The sequence below is a fragment of the Schistocerca americana genome, chromosome 2 (genome assembly GCF_021461395.2).
Source record: "Schistocerca americana isolate TAMUIC-IGC-003095 chromosome 2, iqSchAmer2.1, whole genome shotgun sequence".
Taxonomy (NCBI): Eukaryota; Metazoa; Arthropoda; class Insecta; order Orthoptera; family Acrididae; genus Schistocerca; species Schistocerca americana.
In genome coordinates, this window is record NC_060120.1 from 71,834,140 (window position 1) to 71,855,866 (window position 21,727).

The 21,727-nt window shown below is 44.4% G+C and overlaps 1 protein-coding gene across 2 annotated transcripts in view; it reads left to right on the forward strand.

Annotated features, from left to right (window-relative positions):
- The first annotated feature begins 5,098 nt into the window (after positions 1 to 5,098).
- LOC124595102 (serpin B6-like) overlaps positions 5,099 to 21,727 on the forward strand; it is a 62,417-nt gene continuing 45,788 nt past the window's right edge. Inside the window, exons 1-2 of one of the 2 annotated variants that reach the window (XM_047133695.1) lie at positions 5,099 to 5,167; positions 11,862 to 11,951. In XM_047133695.1, coding sequence (XP_046989651.1) covers positions 11,874 to 11,951 — 78 coding nt within the window. In that variant the 5' untranslated portion in view covers positions 5,099 to 5,167; positions 11,862 to 11,873. Of the gene's footprint in view, positions 5,172 to 11,861; positions 11,952 to 21,727 lie in introns of both variants that reach the window. The other variant, XM_047133698.1, reaches the window with a different exon arrangement.

Sequence of the window (21,727 nt, forward strand, 5' to 3'; positions counted from 1 at the left end):
TATCTCGTTATCTTTTGGCTATTTTTCTTCTTGATCCTTTGTTGCCCATAGTCAAACCATTTCTTTTACAAAAATCAGCCAGTTTTCCTCGTTTTCTCCATATACATACGGACCAATTATCACTTCCTTCTCTAGTCTTTCATTTTCCACTTGTGCATTTATATCACCCATCACTATCGCTTCCACAACTCTAATTTCATTCTTTAATTTCTCTAGGAATTCCTTAATGTTCTCCTCTTTATTTCCAGTTCGTGGTGCATATACTTGGGTGGAGTCGACTCTATTACTTGTCCTCAGCTGAATCTTCGTCATCCTGTCACTTGTGTGTTCTACTGCTTCCTCATATTCGTCTGGGAGTAATTTTACTATTACGCCCACTTCAGTTTTTTCTTCTCTAGTCCATCACTCCAAAAAAGTGTGTACCCTTTCCTCATTTCCTTCCTTGCTCTTCCATTCCACTTGACTTCGCTAAGCCCCAGCATGCAGTCTCCTTCTCCATGAAGTCTATTAGCTCTTCTACCTTCCCAGTCAGGATCATCATATTAATGCTGCCCACCTTCGGTTCCCTAACACCCGAAGCAATGTGCGTCTGCGTCGCCTGGAGGGTACACCATGACGTATTCCAAGGCTGGTTTTGTAACACAGTTCCATGTATAGGCTATTATTACAATGAAGTGGCGCTCCTGAAGTCCCTTTAGAGCTACTGCCAGCATAGGTTTAGGCCAATCTAACACAGAGAACAGACGCCTTTTCTAGCCGCTCCTCTGGAATGCAGGCGCTACAGGTAATGAGGTACGAGGACAGTTCTTTCGTTTTGACGCTTTGTATCCTCTGCCACTTTCAAAACCGTTGACCTTCTTCACGTGTAACCCTGGCCAGGGCACCAATGCTATAACATCTTTAACCGCTATAGGTGCGGAATTTCATATCTGAGGCATCGGTTTTTGTTATTTCAGTCTGTGTAAACCAGTTTTGTTGTGAAACGTGTCATAATGCTGCCGGGGTACGGTTCAGTCCACTCATTGTCAACAGGCGTCACGTTGATTCATGCATCCCGGAGATGACATCTGCATGATGGCGCTCATCACAAGATATTCCAACATTGGTAGTTTAATGTTTCTTCTGACGTCTCTTCAGTACAACAGGCTAGCATTGTCCAAGATTCATCCTCCGTTACTGGTGGCTCACTGGAGTCGAGTCCATGGTCGGAGACTACATGTTCCTGTCGCGCCAACATCTGAAGAACTCTCTGTGGTCATTGGGCCGAGGATCTCGAAACGAGTGCCAACTAGCAACAAAATCAAGAAGTGGCCGCCGAAGCTTCAACAACTGTGCACATCCCGAAGACCTCTTACCTTCCTTGTGTTAGATAGGCAGTAATGAGCGCCACTCGTTATTTTATGCGTCAGTATTGGTTAGCATTGGTGACTCTTGAAGGCAAATGTGCATATGACATGGTAGAATTGTTCTCAGAAATAAATGTTCTAGTGCATCCGAGATGACTGAAGCAATGCTGCTTTGCCGTCTCAAGCAAATGCACGCTTAAAACAGAACGGTCGTCCTCTTGAACGCGAATGCAGTTGTGTTAACGACGGTACCATCTCTTTCGGTGAAGTGCAGGAAGATTTTAAGAGATCAGAGGTTGGTGAAAAGACGTCTAGCATTTCTAATAACGAATATGGGAATTGTTGATGCACTTGTAGAAGTGACCATTGTACGCACTGTGATTTGCAGTAGTGAATCTATCAGCACATGCCAGTAAGATGAGACCATACAAAGATCCCTTACGGCATCATTTTATCATCTTCTTTTATTTGTGGTATGAGGAAATTTGTATCTCACTAATGTATCGTGATAATGTGAAGAAGTTGTACAAAGTTTTAGATACCTTCAGGTGTATAAATACTGCGAAAAATGTGGGGCATTAGAGATTATCAATCGCTCCTCCGGAGTCTATCATAATAGTTAAACTTTTTATCATTATTACCAATAATTGCAATCGCACATGGAAGAGGCAAAGATAATGGGCGTGTTTAGGCAGTGCAAGGGCGCCAGGAAAGTAGCTAAGCTCAGTGGAAGTCTTTACAAAAATGGTGACTGTGCATAGCGGTGAACGTATTCTGAAAGACGGCATTCCGTTACGAGCTAGGAAACATTTTACTCCCTTCAATTTGTATCTCACGTACTGAGCACGAGGGTGGAATTAAAGAAATTACACTGTAGACATATTAGAATCGCCAGTCCTTCTTTTCTCAGATCAAATGGTGAAAGGTGGCTACACTGAGCCACAGCGCCAGAGAGTTTTGTTTCGCCGCCTCCACTGGCAGTGATTATTGAGAAGTAGCGGAGGGCAGTGCTTGTTGAGAACTCGTGGTAGTCTGTGCTGAGACGTCGTAGTGAAGAGTGCTTGTCGAGATGTGGCAGTAGGGAGTTCTTGTTGAGATGTGGTAGTAGCGAGTCGGTGTGGAGATATTGTAAGGATTAGAGTGATTTTCATCAATATAAATGAGGTAACAAACTCCTTTTCTTTTTTTTCTCATTATTTCAATGTCCTGAATAATGCGTCATTACAGGTTCAGTCAACAAAGCATCTGGCTTGAGTTCTTGTATTAGAGTGTAATTCTGGTTTTCTTGCGCAATTATAGTAGTTCTATTTTTTTAAATTACTTCAGTATAAATGGTATTTAAAATTTCTTGTCTTGTTGAAGGAGAACCGTGCCAGATGTGTATGTTGAATCACACTCCCACACACAGAACAATTACACTTGTGTTTTGGTTTCGTAAGTTTTGTAGTTGCTGGGGACTTAATTAATTAATTGTGTTAACGGAAATTTTCTTTCAATCTTTGTTGTTGTTCTATGCAGTCAGATTGCGTACTAAAACTAGTCAGGGCCAACCGTTTACGAGACTACGTAATTGGATATACAGTGACAAAAATTTAAAAAAAATATTTGCATTAAAATAATAATTAAGCCCCCATGCAATGGCTCTGAGCACTATGGGACTTAACATCTGAGGTCATCAGTCCCCTAGAACTTAGAACTACTTAAACTTAACTAACCTAAGGACATCACACACATCCATGCCCGAGGCAGGATACGAACCTGCGACCGTAGCGGTTGCGCGGTTCCAGACTGTAGCGCCTAGAACCGCTCGGCCACACCAGCCGGCATTTCTCAGATCAGCTGCGGTTAGAACAGAAAGGGGGGGAAGTTATTTTAGTACGGCATTGTCCTTCGCAACACACCATGCGGTAAATTATGGAATATGATGTAAATATACTCATGTGTGTCATCATGCGGTGTACGTATCACACATATGCATCAGAGGCGTTCAGGTACATTTGAATATTAGGATAACAACAGATGAACTGAAAAACAGACGCAGGGAAATACGAGGTGCATTCAAGTTCTAAGGCCTCCGATTTTTTTTCTCCGGCCTGGAAAGAGATAGAAACATGCGCATTGTTTTAAAATGAGGCCGCGTTCATTGTCAATACGCCCCAGAGATGGCAGCACCGTATGGCAGATGGAGTTTTACCACCAGCGGCGAGAATGAGAACTGTTTTAAATACTTAAAATGGCGACGTTTTCCTTACTTGAACAGCGTGCAATCATTCGTTTTCTGAATTTGCGTGGTGTGAAACCAATTGAAATTCATCGACAGTTGAAGGAGACATGCGGTGATGGAGTTATGGATGTGTCGAAAGTGCGTTCGTGGGTGCGACAGTTTAATGAAGGCAGAACATCGCGCGACAACAAACCGAAACAACCTCGGGCTCGCACAAGCCGGTCTGACGACATGATCGAGAAAGTGGAGAGAATTGTTTTGGGGGATCGCCGAATGACTGTTGAACAGATCGCCTCCAGAGTTGGCATTTCTGTGGGTTCTGTGCACACAATCCTGCTTGACGACCTGAAAATGCAAAAAGCGTCATCCAGGTGGGTGCCACGAATGCTGACGGACGACCAGACGGCTGCCCGTGTGGCATGTTGCCAAGCGATGTTGACGCGCAACGACAGCATGAATGGGACTTTCTTTTCGTCGGTTGTGACTATGGTTGAGATGCGGATGCCATTTTTCAATCCAGAAACAAAGCGCCAATCAGATCAATGGAAGCACAGAGATTCACCGCCACCAAAAAAATTTCGGGTAACCGCCAGTGCTGAAAAAATGATGGTGTCCATGTTCTGGGACAGCGAGGGCGTAATCCTTACCCATTGCGTTCCAAAGGGCACTACAGTAACAGGTGCATCCTACGAAAATGTTTTAAAGAGCAAATTCCTCCCTGCACTGCAACAAAAACGTCCGGGAAGGGCTGCGCGTGTGCTGTTTCACCAAGACAACGCACCCGCACATCGAGCTAACGTTACGCAACAGTTTCTTCTTGATAACAACTTTGAAATGATTCCTCATGCTCACTACTCACCTGACCTGGCTCCTAGTGACTTTTGGCTTTTTCCAACAATGAAAGACACTCTCCGTGGCCGCATTTTCACCAGCCGTGCTGCTATTGCCACAGCGATTTTCCAGTGGTCAAAACAGACTCCTAAAGAAGCCTTCGCCGCAGCCATGGAATCATGGCGTCAGCGTTGTGAAAAATGTGTACGTCTGCAGGGCGATTACGTCGAGAAGTAACGCCAGTTTCATCGATTTCGGGTGAGTAGTTAGTTAGAAAAAAAAATCGGAGGCCTTAGAACTTGAATGCACCTCGTATAATTATTATTCCTCTTCGCTTAATGTCCGACAGCTTAGGGTCATTAACTTTTTTCACAGTAACGGCCAGTGCTACTTAAGCAACTTTTTTTCCCCTCTTGTTCAGTTTCGTTTGTGTGTGTGAGGGGGAGGGGTCGTCAAAGAGAGGGAGAGGGAGAGGAGAAGGAGAGGGGGAGAGAGGGGGGGGGGGGGGAGCGACTTCGCTGGGCGGAGGGAGTAATACTGCGGAATACCTGTCGTGACCGGGATGGGTATGCGATATAAAAACCGGTCAGGTTCCTTCCTCTCCACGTGCAGGAACCTGCACGGGCAATTTGTTGCGGATTACGTCTTTCGTGAAAGACGAAAAAGAAAGATCCTCCAGGACCTTGAAATAGCATCTCGGCCTCAACAGGCTCTTCAGTTTGCTGGCGTCACACCACAGACTGTGTGGCTTCCCGACTCCTACTGAGTAAGTACGTGGATTATTGATACTAGAGGCCTACTAGTTATAAAAAAACCTCGGATTATTTAAAGCTGTGCTCGTGTTTGATATCAATACAAAACTGTCTCACGGATAACTGCAATTCAAAGAGTCTGCTAGAGTTCAGAGCAGCTTTTTATTCAGTGCAGTAACGTTAGGTGTCCCGAAATTTGACGTGGGAATTTTTCAAAGAACTCGTACAAAGACTTCCTGAAGACGTTCTTTCCCTGTGCAGTTTAAGAACTTAAAAGTAAAGAAGGGGTGTGGGAGGAGGGAATATGGAGGATTGCGAAGTATGGTTATATAGATTTTCTTTCCCGACCTGCCGTATTCATGATGCATTTAAAAATGCCTATTGAATGGTAGTGTTCTTGTAAGTGTCACTGGGATAGTATGAAACTGATAAGGGCGAGAAACGAGCCATTGCCGGCCGCGGTGGTCTAGCGGTTCTAGGCGCTCAGTCCGGAACCGCGTGACTGCTACGGTCGCAGGTTCGAATCCTGCCTCGGGCATGGATGTGTGTGATGTCCTTAGGTTAGTTAGGTTTAAGTAGTTCTAAGTTCTAGGGGACTGATGACCTTAGAAGTTAAGTCCCATAGTGCTCAGAGCCATTTGAACCATTTGACTCTATACAATGAAAAGTGTGAACTGTCAATATATCTAAATACTTATGAATTACAATTACGAATAGCTTTAATTGGAATAATCACGTAGGAATTGTTGTGGGAAGCAGTACCGAAGACTGCGTTTCATTGGGAGAACACTTAGGAGATGCAACAGGTCTACTAAAGAGACTGCCTGCACAACGTTTGTACGTTCTTTTCTAGAATACTACCACGCACTACGCGCAAGGCGTTTTTAACAGATAAGACCGAGGGCATCAAGAAAGATCAAAAGTCAGCTCCTTTTGTACTATCGCAAATGAGAGGAGAGATTGTCACGGCTACGATGTGCAAGCGGGAGTGGCAATCATTAAACAAGAGCGTTTTTCGCTGCGTCGAGATATTTTCACGAAATTTCAATCACGAACTTTCACTCCAGATTGTGAAAGTATTTTGGTGTCACCTACCTGCATAGGGAGATATGGTCATCGGAGTTCGCACACAAAGATTTAAGTGTCCTTCCCTGCGCTCTGATCGAGAGTACAACGATAGAGAAATAGTCTGAACGTGGTTCGATGAACTCTCTGGCAAGCTCTGAAGTGTGAATTGCAGAGTAATCATATTTATAGCCGTTCTGTCCAGCTACGTAGGAGCCTACCTCCTCTGATGCAGTGCAGCGTTGTGTCACAGCATCTGGAAATTCGGCATCACTACAGTAGATAGCTGTATCGCAGAATGCTACGTCAGTAGTATTCTTGATCTCAGCAGCAGAATGTCGCAGGCGACTGGCTCCTTGCTGCTTGACTGGGTTCGAAGTCTTCACTGTGAATCACACCAACACAACTACTCTTATTAAATTACGGTATCTTCCCGGAAGCAATTCCAGATTGTAGCAGGAAATAGTGAAAACTTTTCTGGTACCTGTGGTGCCATCTGTCATACATTGTTAGGTAGCTTAACAGTGTATAAATGTTGCAACGTGGAGTTTACGTGCAAACCGGGGACAAGTGAAATAATAACAAGTACAGAGGACTTGCAAGATACAACTAATTTATTACTGATCAACAGTTTAACCCAAAGGTCACAGTATTTACCAAACATTTCTACAAGTGTCGCTTATTCACAAGTCAGAAAAATACTGTTTTGGTTGGCAGGAGAGCCATCACCGTGTTACTAGAAGGAGGCCGAAAGGCACGCGTTTTAGCTCACGCAGGCTGGCGTGAGGTCTGGAACAGGACAAGGAAATTAGAATTTAGAAAAACGGACGTAGCTGGTGGAATACTTAATTTTAATCCGTTAATGAGGAACGTCGGTCTTGACGGTACATGAATCAATATCAATAGTAACTGATAATGGCGCCTTGCTAGGTCGTAGCAAATGACGTAGCTGAAGGCTATGCTAAACTATCGTCTCGGCAAATGAGAGCGTATTTTGTCAGTGAACCATTGCTTGCAAAGTCGGTTGTACAACTGGAGCGAGTGCTAGGAAGTCTCTCTAGACCTGCCGTGTGGCGGCGCTCGGTCTGCAATCACTGATAGTGGCGACACGAGGGTCCGACGTATACTAACGGACCGCGGCCGATTTAAAGGCTACCACCTAGCAAGTGTGGTGTCTGGCGGTGACACCATAAATACATTCCACAATACCTTTCTAATTGAATTAGGCGCAAACAAGAACTTCTTATAACTTCTATACTAACTGTAAGCACTGCAACAATAAAAGGTAAAATCAGTTTCATTTAACAAAGGGCACTTGAATGATAAGGGTGAAATAAGTTTCTTTTAAATAGGTCACCTGGGCAAGCGCAATAATACAATTCACATATTTTCCAATTTTCCGCTACCCATCAAGTATTCTCTTTAACATGTACATAAGTTCAACTTCCGGTGCACGTAAGGTATAATTAAGAACACTAATCTCTTTCCTTTATGATTTTGAAGGTAAATACAGGGTGTTACAAAAAGGTACGGCCAAACTTTCAGGACACATTCCTCACACACAAACAAAGAAAAGATGTTATGTGGACATGTGTCCGGAAACGCTCAATTTCCATGCTAGAACTCGTTTTAGTTTCTTCCACCTACGCTCAATGGAGCACGTTATCATGATTTCATACGGGATACTCTACCTGTGCTGCTAGAACATGTGCCTTTACAAGTACGACACAACATGTGGTTCATGCATGATGGAGCTCCTGCACATTTCAGTCGAAGTGTTCGTACGCTTCTCAACAACAGATTCCGTGACCGATGGATTGGTGGAGGCGGACCAATTCCATGGCCTCCACGCACTCCTGACCTCAAACCTCTTGACTTTCATTTATGGGGGCATTTGAAAGCTCTTGTGTACGCAACCGCGGTACCAAATGTAGAGACTCTTCGTGCTCGTATTGTGGACGGCTGTGATACAACACGCCATTCTCCAGGGCTGTATCAGCGCATCAGGGATTCCATGCGACAGAGGGTGGATGCATGTATCCTCGCTAACGGAGGACATTTTGAACATTTCCTGTAACAAAGTGTTTGAAGTTACGCTGGTACGTTCTGTTGCTGTTTGTTTCCATTCCATGATTAACGTGATTTGAAGAAAAGTAATGAAATGAGCTCTAACATGGAAAGTAAGCGTTTCCGGACACATGTCCATAACATATTTTCTTTCTTTGTGTGTGAGGAATGTTTCCTGAGAGTTTGGCCGTACCTTTTTGTAACACCATGTATATCAGCAGTATAGCAAACGGAACAGATGCCTTGGCGTCCCAATGCAGAGGAAACTTAACTTAATGCAAGATCCCCACTCACTGCAACCCGAAGAACTCAGTGGCCGCCGTATCGGTTGCCATTTTCCCCGCGGCCAAAAGAACCTCCCGTTCCCTCTGGTACTGGCCGGCCAAGGCGTCGCCAAAAGAAACAATGTTAACAGCCCCAGAATATAGTAAGATAAAATTCTGCAAAGATAGATCACATCAAGACAAAGGCAAATTAAAAATGGTTAAAAGAATTAACTGTAGACCTCAAATTTCAGAATATGTAAAATTGCCCCAGCACAAACAGACTAGGTTTAGAAGGGCAACGATAAGACGAAGCATATTATTATTACACCAGTGCGTCGCAGTTCCAATACAATATTGGCACTCATAAGAAAAGGTAGAAGCTAGTGATAACACGGGTCGGCCCGAGTGCAAAACTAGAAAGCTTGAATGTCTACTTCTTCAATAGACAGCTGCGTGGCACGTAGTTCAACTCCACTAGCCAAAATGAATAACACATTGCTCAGCGTCCTGTGTAGAAGACCATGGCCCAGTCACGCCTCAAGAACTTGCAATAACGGGCCCGCTTTCGCACTCCGGGCCACATACACCGGTCAAATTCAGCTAACCCCACGCAAACACAAGTTTCACTCTCTGAGCAGCGACACGTACCGGCCGTTCCGAAGCTAAAACCCAGTCTCCCTGCCAGCCCACCAGCACCACCACCGGCCAACGAGGCAAAGATAAGCAACGCCATAGGGAAACAATGGATCCGGGTGAATCGAACGGAGAAAGCGACTGGCGCCAGCGCCTCGCCACGTGTCAGATGTGCATGTACATACGTGACATTGTAACCTCCCCCTCATTTATCCACCTCAATGACAGTGAAAAATTAAACCCCGTGTACCTAATGGAAATTTGGGAAAAGCAATCGTCACCGAAGTTAATTTGTCGGTAAAGAGGGAGGAAAGGGTTACATCTAAATGAAAGGAAAAATGCAAATGAAACTGGTGAAAATTGATTTTGAGAAAAGGGTAAAATAAAAAAAGAAAGTAAATGTGCGGTTATTACGTTAACAATTAATTGGCGTTAATTAGACATTTGAGATTTGGAAAAAATTACGGTCGCCAGTCCTATGGACAACTACTATAATAACCGAAAAAGAAAGGTTATTGCACATATAATTAGCACTAAAAGCGTGGCAACTGAAGGTTGACAGGTGTTGTGTGAAAACTGAATGTTTGTCAGAAGTAATAAATTTCGCTACACTCTGACTTAATTTAGCAAAAGAATTAATAAAACCGGAAAATTGAAAGTAAATTTAGTGACTGAAATTAATAGTGAGCTTTGTTTCCGAAGCACTACGAAATTCAGTAAAATAAGGTAGGTCTTGGGCTACCTCAACAATCATTTCAAAAGCTACTTGAAGCTACGCAATTTAGAAATAAGAGATTTAACTTTAAACTTGAATTAAATGATTCTGAACAATTAACAATAGTAAAATTTAGTACGTACCAAGCTGAGCTGCAGTCACAGGTAAGCTAAAATATGGTAACAAAACTCGCACTCTTAATTTGTGCTTGTGTAATCTAAATATTGTAGCCAGCTATGAATACTTAAGCTGAATTTTGAAATTAAAACAGTGAAATGGAATGATGCTGGCGTTTGAATTTCAACAACACTCGGGTTCATTCCGGAAAAGGAAGGGACCTTGATTGGTAATGCAATTGGGACAATGAGCAACAAAGGTTCATGCTACGTTGCTGTAATTTTGAAACAGTTTGAAAAGCAGAGGTCTGCCATACAGTTCTAAAACTTTACGTGCTTCCAGTCTTCCTTGTTGGTTGATTGAAGGTTTGAAGTCGTCGATCGAGGAGGTGGCGACAATCACTCATTGTCGGCCGTCGCTGTTGCAGAAGCTGGATGTTGGCGCGCCTTCTTCTCAACACGGTCACCAGACGAAACGGGCCCTTGATGTGCGCCAAACTAATGCTTCCCATCCGCGACACCATGTCAGAAACTATCATAGCAACTCGAGTGCAATTACATGCTGCCAAACCCCGAAAACGCGGCAACTCGCGGGAGCGTCACACAACACACCAGCTCCACTGCCCTACTCCCGCCAGACTCTTACTACCAAAGATCCTAAACACTTTGGTTCTCCACACGACCTATCGATGTAGTCATTCGATAGCATAGTTTTCCCTAGGCCAGACCCAGCGTAAAAATTCAAATAATATTTACAAAACAAACCAATTATACATCGAGATGAATGCATACACAAATAGTAAATAATTACAATATATAAAGACACAGAAATGTCATATCTTCATGTAAAAAATAAAGGAAAAGAATTTATAGTACAATAGATGGAATTAGGAGGATATGCATTTCCGGCGTTACAACATAAATAATGGGGATTGTTTCGCGCGCTGCGCTCGCTTTTTGTGATGCGGATATTAAGCCCCTTGACTTGCATTAAGAAGGACAGGGTTCAGATCTCCAAGTTTTCATCTTACAAATCTGAAGTGTCTTTCGTCTTCCGATCGCAGACAATGGGAGAATTTTTGCAAATGTTATGTTTCTCTAACTGCCTATCTTTTGTTTGTCTTCTCATTAGAAACAGTTATTACAAATTTGCAGAACAAAAATTTCTGGACTAGCACAAACTCTCACTGCTCAGTTCAGGTTAGACAGAAACATCATATTAACGTCACTGTCTGAACTCAGTAACAATAACCATGTGGTTTGTGCATGATGCGACTCACGTACCTGTTTAAATCATGACACGAAATCTCAATTCTTTTGATTTTTATTTCTCCATGTGTTCACTGTGTTGTTTCTTTCGCTCCGCTGTCCATTTGCATCCTGGTCTCTTCTGTGTTGTGGTGTCAAATTTATGTTTTTTGATGATGTTCCTGAATTCAGTTCTATTTTCTGCATCGTTTACTGTTATGTGTGCTTGTCTGAGGTCCTCTTCAACTTCTTTTATCCATTTTGTTTTTCCCCTGCCTAAGTTAATGACTTTAACAATTCGCTTTGAAATTCTGTTTTCATTCATCCTGTGGATATGTCCGTAGAACTGCATTCTTCTTTTCCTTATTGTATCCGTAATCTTGTCTGTGTATTTGTATAATTCTGATGTTGATCTCTTCTTCCAGATTCCTTGCTCTTGTATCGGGCCAAAAGTTTTCCAGAGAATTTTCGTTTCTTGTTTCTCTATTTCTTTGATTTTAGTGTGCCCACCTATTTGTGTTGTTTATAATATGAAATAAGCACGTAATTTTGAACTTATGATGCATCATCTTAAAATTGCTGTCCTTTGTCCTTCCAGGTTCTCGACAAAATGGTTGACGGAGATTTCAGTGATGCTGTGCAGACGGTGTCTCGAGGGAATGACCTCTTCACATCTGACATGTACAGGGTAAGGCTCCACGCAATGTCTCACATTCTTCACTACACCGAAAGGCTGCCCCCTCCGCTGTGTTCTTGTTATTAGTACGCTAGGAGACATACTGACTGTGCCTGTAGCTAAGATCGAGAGATGACGTATTCTGGTTGTGCGAGGAAGCGTAAAACAGGAAGTGGGAACTGAAATGAGATTGTAGAGAAGAGTCTTGACAAGCATGTAACTCCACCTCCAACATAACAAATGTTGAGGGAATTTGACCCGCTGACGTGTGTGCAACAGCAATGATGGATATCAGAACAGATCTCTGAGAGAACTCAAACGCACTCAGCAAATATCAGAAGAAAGGGAGAGGTGTAATGAATCTTTGTGTGGGTTAGGGTTAGTGGTGGGCGGGGGGGGGGGGGGGGGGGGGAGGGGGAAGCTACTTGCGTCTTCATGTGAAGGGATCGAAATAGCTTAGTATTTAGCTACTGGGTCATGCATTCAGTTAAGTGTAGCTATGACAAAGCATTGCGATTGAGGATATTTTTTACATAGTCGCTTAATTACAGTTTTAGCGTAATTGTGTGACTGCATTCGTGATTTCCTCTCAGAGAGGTCACACTTCGTCGTGATAGACGGTAAATCATCGAGTAGAACAGAAGTGATATCTGGCGTTCCGCAAGGTAGTGTCATAGTCCCTCTGCTGTTTCTGATTAACATAAAATGTATAGGTGATAATCTGAGCAGCCCCATTACATTGTTTGCGGATGACGCAGTAATTTACCGTCTAGTAAAATCATCAGACGATCAATTCCAATTACAAAATGATCTAGAGAGAATTTCTGTATGGTGCGAAAAGTGGCAATTGGCACTAAACAAAGAAAAGTGCGAGGTCATCCACATCCATAAAGGAAATCCGATAAATTTTGGATATACTATACATCGCACAAATTTAAGTGCTGTTCTGACTCTGAGCACTATGGGACTTAACATCTGTGGTCATAAATCCCCTAGAACTTAGAACTACTTAAACGTAACTAACCTAAGGACGTCACACACATCCATGCCCGAGGTAGGATTCGAACCTGCGACCGTAACGGTCCCGAGGTTCCAGACTGAAGCGCCTAGAACCGCACGGCCACACCGGCCGGCTCTAAGTTCTGTCAATTCGATTAAATACCTAAGAATTACAATGACGAGCAACTTAAACTGGAAAGACCACATAGATAATATCATGGGGAAGGTGAAACAAAGACTGAACTTTGTTGGCAGAACACTTAAAAGATGCGACAAACCCACTAAAGAGACAGCCTACATTACACTTGTCCGTCCTCTGCTGAAATATTGCTGCTCGTTGTGGGATCCTTACCAGGTAGGATTGACGGAGGACATCGGAAAAGTGCAAAGAAGGGCAGTTCGTTTCGCGTTACCGCGCAATAGGGGTGACAGTGCCACTGATATGACACGCGAGTTAGGGTGGCAGTCACTAAAACAAAGGCGGTTTTCTTTGCGGCGAGATCTATTTACGAAATTTCAATCACCAACTTTCTCTTCCGAATGCGAAAATATTTTGTTGACACCCACCTACATAGGGAGAAATGATCATCGCAATAAAATAAGAGAAATCAGAGCTCGAACGGAAAGATTTAGGTGTTCCTTTTTCCTACGCGCCATTAGAGAGTGGAATGGTAGGGAAGTAGTATGAAAATGGTTCGATGAATCCTCTACCAGGCACTTAAGTGTGAATTGCAGAGTAACCATGTAGATGTAGATGCAGATGTAGATAGTAGATGTATCTAGATAACTCGGTTAATAGTGCCACATAAAAAAATACAGAAGATACGAGCAGAATATCTTTCATCGGCGTAAAATTAATTTCTGTAGACCACAAGATACTTCAGTAACGTTTATAAAGCTACGGAAAACTGTATATGGAAATCTCTTTTTGAAATCGATCGAAGCAATTTCACATATGTTTATCAAGCCGTGCAGGCGCGCGGCTGATCCACGTGGTCTGGTGCGGCTGTGGTGCTCGAGATAAAGAAGAACAAATTTCACATAATTTGGGGGGAAGTTGCTGAAGATCACCTCACACTACCTGGCCCGATGACACAGCCACTTTAGGGGGCGGCTGTGACCTTACGGATCTCAGTGGGACGTGTGTTCTTCCACATAGGTTGTTAGGCTGTGGAGCTGCAGAGAGAGCAGGCAGGATGCTGTTCCTTCACTGAGCGCTACATCGCGCGCTTCGTTGTGATGTGCTATCCCCTGTGTATTCTTGTGCGGATGTTACCCCGCACTCGCGCACCGGCCCATGTTAAACCGGAGTGTACAGCGAGTCGTGACGAACGAGGGCGACTCGCTGGGCTTCGCCAGTCGGATGCTGTGCTCTGCGCGCCGCCAATCTCCATTCCATTGTAATAACAACCACTTTCAAATTTCCACTTCAGTCTGTTGCCTGATATGTTATTTCCCTGCCTTTCCTAGGGATTCCCTACTTACACTGAGGTGACAGAAGCCGTGGGATAGCGGTGTGCATATACAGGGTGGTCCATTGATCGTGACCGGACCAAATATCTTACGAAATAAGCATCAAACGAAAAAACTACAAAGAACGAAACTTGTCTAGCTTGAAGGAGGAAACCAGATGGCGCTATGGCTGGCCCGCTAGAAGGCGCTACCATAGGTCAAACGGATATCAACTGCGTTTTTTTAGAAATAGGAACCCCCATTTTTATTATATATTCGTGTAGTACGTAAAGAAATATGAATGTTTTACTTGGACCACTTTTTTCCGCTTTGTGATAGATGGCGCTGCAATAGTCACAAACATATGGCTCACAATTTTAGACGAACAGATGGTAAATGGTAGGTTTTTTAAATTAAAATAAAGAACGTAGGTATGTTTGAACATTTTATTTCGGTTGTTCCAATGTGATAGATGTACCTTTGTGAACTTATCATTTCTGAGAACGCATGCTGTTACAGCGTGATTACCTGTAAATAACACATTAATGCAATAAATGCTCAAAATGATGTCCGTCAACCTCAATGCATTTGGCAATACGTGTAACGACATTCCTCTCAACAGCAAGTAGTTCGCCTTCCGTAATGTTCGCACATGCATTGACAATGCGCTGACGCAGGCGTTGTCGGTGGATCACGATAGCAAATATGCTTCAACTTTCCACACAGAAAGAAATGTGGGTACGTCAAATCCGGTGAACATGCGGGCCATGGTATGGTGCTTCGACGCCGAATCCGCCTGTCATGAAATATGCTATTCAATACCGCTTCAACCGCACGCGAGCTATGTGCCGGACATCCATGATGTTGGACGTACATCGCCATTCTGTCATGCAGTCAAACATCTTGTAGTAACATCGGTAGAACATCAGCATACATTGGACCATTTAGATTGCCATCGATGAAATGGGGGCCAATTCTCCTTCCTCCCATAATGTCGCACCATACATTAACCCGCCAAGGTCGCTGATGTTCCACTTGTCGCAATCATCGTGGATTTTCTGTTGCCCAGTAGTGCATGTTATGCCGGTTTACGTTACCGCTGTTGGTGAATGACGCTAAATAGAACGGGTGCAAAAAATCTGTCATCGTCCCATAATTTCTCTTGCGCCCAGTGACAGAACTGTACACGACGTTTAAAGTCGACTCCATGCAATTCCTGGTGCATAGAAATATGGTACGGGTGCAATCGATGTTGATGTAGCATTCTCAGCACCGACGTTTCTAAGATTCCGGATTTTCGCGCAATTTGTCTGCTACTGATGTGCGAATTAGCCGCGACAGCAGCTAAAACACCTACTTGGGCATCCTCATTTGTTGCAGGTCGTGGTTGACGTTTCACACGTGGCTGAACACTTCCTGTTTCCTTAAATAACGAACTATCCAGCGAACGGTCGGGACACTTGGATGATGTCGTCCAGGATACCGAGTAGCATACATAACACACGCCCGTTGGGCATCTTGATCACAATAGCCATACATCAACACGATATCGACCTTTTCTGCAATTGGTAAACGGTCCATTTTAACACGGGTAATGAATCACGAAGTAAATACCGTTCGCACTGACGGAATGTTACGTGATACCACGTACTTATACGTTTGTGACTATTACAGCGCCATCTATCACAAAGCGAAAATAGTGGTCCAATTAAAACATTCACACGAATATGTAATAAAAAATGTGGGTACCTATTTAAATAAAACGCAGTTGATATCCGTTTGACCTATGGCAGCGCCTTCTAGCGGGCCAGCCATGGCGCCATCTAGTTTCCCCCTTCAAGCTAGACGAGTTTCATTCATTGTAGTTTTTTCGTTTGATGCTTATTTCGTGAGATATTTGGCCTGGTCACGATCAATAGACCACCCTGTATAAAAGGGCAGCGGTAGTATCGGCTACACAAGGTATGAAAGGGCACTGCATTGCCGAAGCTGTCATTGTACTCAGGTGATCCATGTGAAATGGTTTCCGTTGTAATTATGGCCGTACGTTGACAATTAACAGAATTCTGACGCGGAATGGTAGTTGGACATGCCGTTTCGGAAACCGTTAGGGAATTCAATATTACGAGATCAATGGTGTGCCTAGAATACCAGATTTCAGGCATTACCTCTCATGACTAATTAAAAGATGGAAGATATCTTCCAAACAGAAGTTAAATAATGATGATGCAATATTTGAAGTACTTTTACTTCAAAACGACAATATCCGGTTGCTATACCAGAAAAGACTTTAAGAATACATACGCTTAAATACACTGCTGGCCACCGTAAATGCAACACCCTGAAGGAAGCATCCGAATCAAGTGAAATTTACACCATGGGTTTGCAGCGATGAGATATGCAACTGACTAGAATTTCAGCGCAGACGCACATCACGCACGCCTGTGGCGCCACCTCATAGCGCCATTTAAGGCTTGGCGATTTCGACGAGTGTACGTTCGGCACGTGTGTTTACCTTGTGGTTGTTTCACAAGACGATCAGTTATGCCTCGTAGACAACAGCGAACATCGTTTGATCAAGTATCCGAGTTCGACAGAGGAAGGATAGTCTCTTACCGAGATTGTGGATTGTCATACAGAGAAATCGCTAGTCGTGTTGGACGAAACCAAACAACTGTAATGCGGATATGTGACCGTTGGATGCAGGAGGGTACGACGGACCGACGTGGTCGATCGCATTCACCTCGGTGCACCACTGCACGTGCTGATAGGCAAATTGTGCGCATGGCAGTGACGGATCGCTCAGTGACATCCCGAACCATAGCACAGCACATTGCGTCTGTAACGCATCATCCAGTGTCTGCGCGTACCATTCGACGCCGTTTACAGCAGAGTGGTCTGTCCGCAAGACGTCCATTGCTTCGTCTACCACTGACGCAGAACCACAGACGTCTCCGTCGCCAATGGTGTGATGACAGACGGATGTGGACGGCAGAATGGAATGACGTTGTCTTTACTGACGAGGCACGCTTCTGTCTGCAGCACCACGATGGTCGGATTCGAGTGTGGAGACACCATGGAGAGAGGATGCTGGACAGCTGCATTATGCACCGCCACACTGGTCTTGCACCGGGTATTATGGTATGGGGCGGTATTGGATATTACTCTCGCACACCTCTAGTACGCATTGCCGGTACTTTAAATACCCGGCGCTACATATCCGAGGTGCTGGAGCCAGTTGTCCTTCCTTACCTTCAGGGCTCGGCCACAGCCATGTTTCAACAGGATAATGCGCGACCACACGTGGCACGCATTGTCCAAAGGTTCTTCGTCAATAACCAGATTGAAGTGCTTCCCTGGCCGGCTCGTTCTCCGGATCTTTCGCCGATAGAAATCATGTGATCCATGGTTGCTCAGCGAGTGACCCAGATTACATCCCCAGCTGCCACACCAGATGATCTTTGGCAACGTGTGGAAGCTGCTTGGGCTGCTGTACCCCAGGAACACATCCAACGTCTCTTTGACTCAATGCCGAGACGTGTGGCAGCGGTGATCTCCAACAATGGCGGCTACTCTGGCTACTGATTCTGGCAGGAACCACATGTCACAGACGTCTGTAAACGTAATCATTTGATACTTGGTCAACATGTTATCTACAAAATAAATTTTGCTGTGCTACCTCTTGTCTTTCTTGGTGTTGCATTTACGGTGGCCAGCAGTGTATAAAGGCCGATGACATCAACCAGGAACGGAATAATTTATTTTTATTTACTCGTTCGGCATCACAGAGGCATAATTTACAATATTCTTATCACTATATACTAAAAAAGAAAACAATATAATTCTACACTATATTAGATATGTTTTTGAGCCACTCTATGGCTGAGTCACTATGTATGTCCATGAGTTCACCACCATAGCCATACACTTTGCACACGAGTAGATGGTCCATTGTCTGCATTTCACCGCCCTCACATACAGCGCTGTCTGCCAGGCCCCACTTGTTCATCAGGTGTTTACATCTCCCAACACTCGTTCTGACCCGGTTTAGAGCTGTCCACACTCTTCTTGGTAGGTTGAAGCCATCAATCTTCTTGTTCGGATAGTGTACTAAATTTTTGTTCTTAAATTCACTTGCCGACCATACTTCGTTCCAGGCCGTTCTCGGCTCAAAGGCTTGTTGTTCTTCACCGATTTTCCAAAAGGGTGATCTGGATTTAAGCCTGTTTGTCGGTGTCAGATCTTGGTGGATAGGGAGATCCGGGTTGTCTATAATTTTCCTGTAGGTTTTTAGGGCTAGCTGTGATCGCCTGATTTCTGGAGGCTCTATGTTCGCTAGTACAGGAAGCCATGCACAGGGGGTGGCCCTGAGTGTTCCCGAGATTATTCGCATTGTCTCCCTCAGCTTGACATCCACTTTAGATACGTGTGCACTTCTCCTCCAGACTGGTGAACAGTATTCAGCTACACTGTAGACAAGGCCTAGTGCTGAAGTTCTCAAAGTGCTCGCTCCACATCCCCATGTTGTTCCAGTCAGTTTCGAGAGGATAGCATTGCGGGATTTTAGTTTTTGCTTTGTGTCTTCGAGGTGTGAGCTGTACGTTAGGGTCCGGTCTAGTTTCACTCCCAAATATTTAGGCTTATCCTCATGTCTTATGCTTTGGCCATTCGAAAAGAATTCTGTGTGTCTCTCTGTTGTTGAGGTGCATTATAGTGCTGGTTGTTTTGTTGGGGTTGGGAAGTAGGTGCCACTTGGAGTAATAGGTGTTCAGGACTTCAAGGTCTGCATTCAGTGTTTCGTCGAGATCGTTGTAGTTTTTACTCTGATATGCGATGGCCAGGTCATCTGCATATGGAAATTTACGTGATTTAGTTTCTGGCAAGTCAGCTATATATAGATTGAAGAGAGCGGGTGCTAGTGCCGAACCCTGTGGCAGACCATTATTCAGAACCATGCTCTTACTGTTCGTGCCATGGAGTGAGACCTTGATTTTCCTGTTCGTTAGTATGTTCTTGAGTAGTTTGTAAGTCTGCTTGCAATTTATGATTCTAGTTAGCTTAAGCAGTAACCCTTCAATCCATACTGTGTCGTAAGCTGATGTGAGGTCTTTGAGGACCAGGCCAGTTTTTATCTCGTTCTGGAAGCCTTTCTCAGTATAGGTTGTGAGGGACAGCACTTGATCGCAGCAGTTTCTACCTGCTCGGAAACCTGCTTGGTATGTTGGGAGGTTGGCTTCGATGTATGGAGTTAATCTAGTCAGCAATATTCTCTCGAATAATTTATAGGAGGTACATAGCAGGGATATTGGTCTGTAATTCCTAGGATTATCTCCAGTCTTTCCGGGTTTCAGCACTGCGATGACTTTTGCTTCTTTCCATTCCTTAGGCACAACCCCTGTGCTTATGCATTCCGTACAAAGTTTGGCCAGCCACCTTCTTCCTAAAGTTCCCAATTCCTTTAAGAATTGTGGTAGGATGTTGTCAGGTCCGGCTGCTTTTCCTGTCTTCATTAGCTTCAAGGCCTGGGATATCTCTTCTGTCTCCACTTCTTTTACAATGCCCATGTTGGTTGGGTTATTAAGCAATAAACTGCTTACCTCTTGGGAAATTTCTCTCTTTTCGGCTGTTTTTAGCTGGATTTTGGAGGTCTGTTTCAGGACAGCTGCAATCTCAGATGCGCTGGTTCCAAGAGTCGGCCAGTTAGGCGCTGTGGCACCGCCTAATTTCCTCAGCAGGCCCCAGCTCTTCCTGCTGGAGTGGGTAAAATCTAGATTCTCCATCGCCTCCTTCCATCTGCTCCTACGTTCCTCATTCATGGCGTTGATCAGATGGTCTGCAGTCTCCTCGTCCCCAGTCTTCCCATATTCCTCCAGTAGTGTTTCACACTCTTTCGTCCAGCAGGGGGTGTATTCCTTTCTCGATCCTCGTGGAATTGCATTTAGGGCCGCTTTTTGTACTAAGTTTACGAATCTTTTGTAGTTCTCAGGTTTTGGTGGTATCCGATTTATCGTTTTCTCAACATAGGATCGGTATTTATTCCAGTCAGCTTTCCTCAGGTTCCACCGGGGGATTGGGGGGCTTTTTATGACTGGGATTGATAGTCCGATCTCCACTATTACTGGATTGTGCTGGCTTCGGGGGAACGCCTCGAGGACCCTTCTCATAGCTCGCACGGGTGAACCTGTTGCTCCACGTGTGACGAAGGTCAGATCAGGTGTTGACGTTGTGCCCCACGCCTTTGATTTGAAGGTCGCTGTGTCCTTGGGGTCGAAAAGGAGGTGTAGGTCCCGGTTGTCTGCCCAGTCACTTAGTCCAGTCCCTTCAGCTGTGGATCTCGGGTATCCCCATCTGGTGTGCTGAGAGTTAATAACGCCAGCGTAAACTGCTGGGTGGTTAGCCTCGGGTAGGATACCTGTGGGCCATTTCTGTGATGGAGGTTTGTAGACATTATACAGTGTCATCTCTCCCAGTTTTATGCCTATCGCATGCTCTGCTGGTACCACTTTGGTGTCCAAATTCCTTAGGAGTTCGTTCTTCACTAGGGTGGCTATGCCATGTTTGTCGTGTCCAGTGTAGCTCACAGCTGTAAATCCTGGTATTTTGAGTCGATTGATGGTTTCATATGTGAGGTGGGTCTCTTGTAGGAGTACGACACTTACTCGTTCTCTCGTTAAGATCTTTTCGAGGATTTCTCCCTTGGTCCTCGTGTAGCCTTCTATGTTGAACTGGCATACGTTCTGCTTCTTCATGCTAAGACTCTGCTCTATTTGTCTCTGTGTGGGCCGGGAGGCATTTTCGCGTCCGGCCGCCGTGGATGTGTAGACTTTTTGCCGCTGTGCCATGTTACAGCGTTGCCCGGGGTACACCATCTAGGAGGTTGTCTACACTTCGTACCCCAACAGAATAATATAAAGGAAGTACTAATTAAAGCAGCAACAGAAGCACTTGGCACAAGAAAGAAAAGCTTTTTAAAAAGGGAGCTCCGGTACTGGGCTGATGAAAAACATAGTCTAACTGGTAAGAAACATGCCTACTTAAGAGGTGTAAGGTCGCATTTTCAAGTGTAAATTCGTGTAGTTTGTAGTGCAGTTTTCATTTCTTTTGAACAGCAAGCTACATAGCTCACTGAGGCATCAGCATCCCTTTATAACACGTTAGGAGGGTAGCAAGTTGCTTATATAGGAGTCTGCATGCTTTTATAGTTTACTTTATCCATCGGTCTTGTTAGGATGGGTAGGATGTGTTTATGTTGTGTTTGGACACAGGAGGAGCTGGTCGCAGTTTGTCGGTTGGTTGGTTGAGTTGGGGGAGGGACCAAACAGCAAGGTCGCCAGTCC